The following is a 2,737-nucleotide window of genomic DNA, read 5'->3' on the forward strand; positions in this document are numbered from 1 at the left end:
GGTTTTAATTTTAGAAACTAAGTGTGTGCAGGGGCCAGCTCATCTAGCGGCTATACACACTTCCATCCAACGGCTTGCTAAAGGTCTGATAGGAAGCTACGATCAATAGTCTGATCCCTAGCGGTTCCCACTATATGCTAATAATGAAGTCGCAAATAATACCTTTTGGCAGCTGACCATATTATATCTAAAACAAGACTAGCGAATAATGCATGTCTTAGTTTATTTTTATTTTTCCCACTGTTGCACTTTTCGATACGCATATGGTACAAAGTAACAACCTCTAATAAAATATAAGAAGTCACCAAAAATAGTCTTATATTTTTGATACAAATGGAGTATTCATTAGCCGCGTAATAATTATTCAAATCTGAAAATGAAGGGACTGGATTCTCCTAGCAAGTGTGGAGCAACGGGGTGTCGGCGTACGGGCCGTTGAGCACCCCATTAGCGATGACATTGTATGCCTTCTCCGTCATGTGGATTTGGTCCCAGTTGGTGAACCTAGATGGGTTGCGGCAAACCTTCGCCTTCTGGTTGCACTCATGGCCTGTGCCATAGGGGCCATTGCCACCACAACATGCCACCAGAGGCTTGTCAATGCCATTCCTGAGAGGATTCTTGACAAACTCCATGAAGGCGCCATAGTAGTCTCCGTAGATGATCTTCACGCCGGGGTTCTGCGACTTGAGCATGCTGATCTCTTGTTTCAGTAGCTGGTTGTGCTTCTGGGAGAATGTGTTGAACCACTTGAGGCAGCCAAACTGGTCATAGTCCCCGGACGTGTTGCTCTTGTAATCTCTGAGGTAAACCGGCACGCACCCAATGGGGAAGTTCCCTGGGACAAGGACAGTCTTGGCACCGAGCTTGATCACCTCTTGGACGCCGGCGCCTATGCGGGCAACCACGTCCGGTATGTACTCCTGGGCTGTGTACCGGCTGCGCTTACGATCGAAGAACCAGAAGTTGTAGTCGTTGCCGCCGATTTCGCCAAAGACAACCAGGGATTCGCTCAGGAGCCTCTTGGTGGCAGCTGATCACAGACAAAAAATAAAAAGAATAAGTTGACCAAGAACACAATTTGCATGCAGACATGTGGCCTAATTAGAATATGATAAGCTGACTGTAACGTATGTTTTTGCATGCGTTACGTACCATCTCCCGGAGCAATCCGTGCGAGCACTCTCTTGAAAGAAGCCAGCTGCTCGTCGAGGCACCCGCGCTGCAGACTGAAGTTATACCTTGACATGAAGTACTTGGGGTTGAGCGCAATAGAGCCAAACACGGCAAAGTTGGCACCGGTCCGGAACTTCCCCGTCTTCTCCTGGGGAATGCTTGGCGGCAGCAGCGGCAGACCCAACACTTGCGCTGACACAACATCAGGCACCAAATTTAGCAAGCACACGAAATTCGAACTGTTCGAACACACATGCATGCATGTACGTATACTCACCGTAGAAGTCGATGATGAGACGCCCATCGGAGGCACGGCCTGTGGGGCGGTGGAAGTAGGTCTCTCCATATGGGGGCACCGAGGGCGGACTCGGTGGACTGTTCCGGCTGATAGCTAACATGGGGAGTTTAGTATTCAAGATGGGTTCAAGATGGGTTCCCTTCATCCCCATTTATAATGGGGATGAAGCCATAGGATTAGAATCATCATGACTGTCTGATTAGTTTCCTTCTTAATTGATTGTTTTTTGTTAATTGCTCCCGTAAATCTAGCTGCTTCCATGGTCCGGCTGGTGTGTCCCTTGCGCATGTACAATCTCCATCAAGGTGGACCATGGTGACATTGTGCCGAGATAAAGCTAGCTCTGTGACCATTCTTGTATACAGAAACAAATTTGGACATCACAAGAAGAAAATACTCTTTTTGTTGGAAGTATTTTTTCGTTCAAAAAAAATTCAACGATGTCATATTTTCTTTCTCTTTTCGGATGCAATTTTGTGGATCTGAGGAAATATTTGTAACTTGGGAAGGAAACACTATTTTCTTTGGAAGCGCCGTTGATGGAAGCAAATACATTTCTTTTCTACGTTGTAAACAATTTTTATTCATATCTTGGAAGCAATCTCGTTGGACAAAGGAAAAAATATTCTAGGTAGGAAGCTAATTAAAATTGGATTGGATTCACCACAGTTGGAAACATTTTTTCTCGTATGGAAGCAAACTGCATGCCCCCTAATTACACGCAGCGCTAATAGTAAGAATAGACGAGATTATTGCAAGCAATTATCAGGGATTGTTTCCTAAAAACGGTGCTTCCATTAGTAAAGAAAAATGCTTCCAACAATGGAAGCAAGAATATTTTTTGTTTTTCGTGGAAGCAGTATCGTGATGCTTTCGAAACAATATATAATTAGACACAAATCTTGTTGTGTTCACCAATTGATGGAAACATAAATTACTGCGTCTAAGATGGAAAAGAAATCCACATGGAAGCAGTTCCTTCGGAAGCAAAACTGAATAAAATTTTTTGTAAGGCCGCAAATTATATGGAGAACATTGATTTAATTTCCTAAATAACGGAAGTAATTATTAGCAAATCCGACGTAATCAGCTCGGGCAGGTTTTAATTTTAGAAACTGCGCGTGCGCAGGGGCCTGCTCATCTACCGACTATACACACTTACATCCAACGGGTTGCTACTGGTCTGATAGGAAGCTACGATCAATAGTCTGATCCCTAACGGTTCCCACTATATGCTAATAATGAAGTCGCACATAATACCTT

The 2,737-nt window shown here is 44.3% G+C and overlaps 1 protein-coding gene across 1 annotated transcript; it reads right to left on the bottom strand.

Annotated features, from left to right (window-relative positions):
* Nucleotides 1-395: 395 nt before the first annotated feature.
* Nucleotides 396-1,574, bottom strand: LOC123158453 (GDSL esterase/lipase At1g28600-like). Its single transcript, XM_044576439.1, has 3 exons — nucleotides 1,454-1,574; nucleotides 1,156-1,368; nucleotides 396-1,033 (listed from the first exon to the last, which is right to left on the bottom strand). Exons 1-3 carry the CDS (start codon nucleotides 1,572-1,574, stop codon nucleotides 396-398), a joined length of 972 nt encoding a protein of 323 aa, XP_044432374.1.
* Between the last annotated feature and the right edge of the window lie 1,163 nt (nucleotides 1,575-2,737).

This window comes from Triticum aestivum, chromosome 7B (genome assembly GCF_018294505.1).
Source record: "Triticum aestivum cultivar Chinese Spring chromosome 7B, IWGSC CS RefSeq v2.1, whole genome shotgun sequence".
In the NCBI taxonomy this organism is placed as follows: Eukaryota; Viridiplantae; Streptophyta; class Magnoliopsida; order Poales; family Poaceae; genus Triticum; species Triticum aestivum.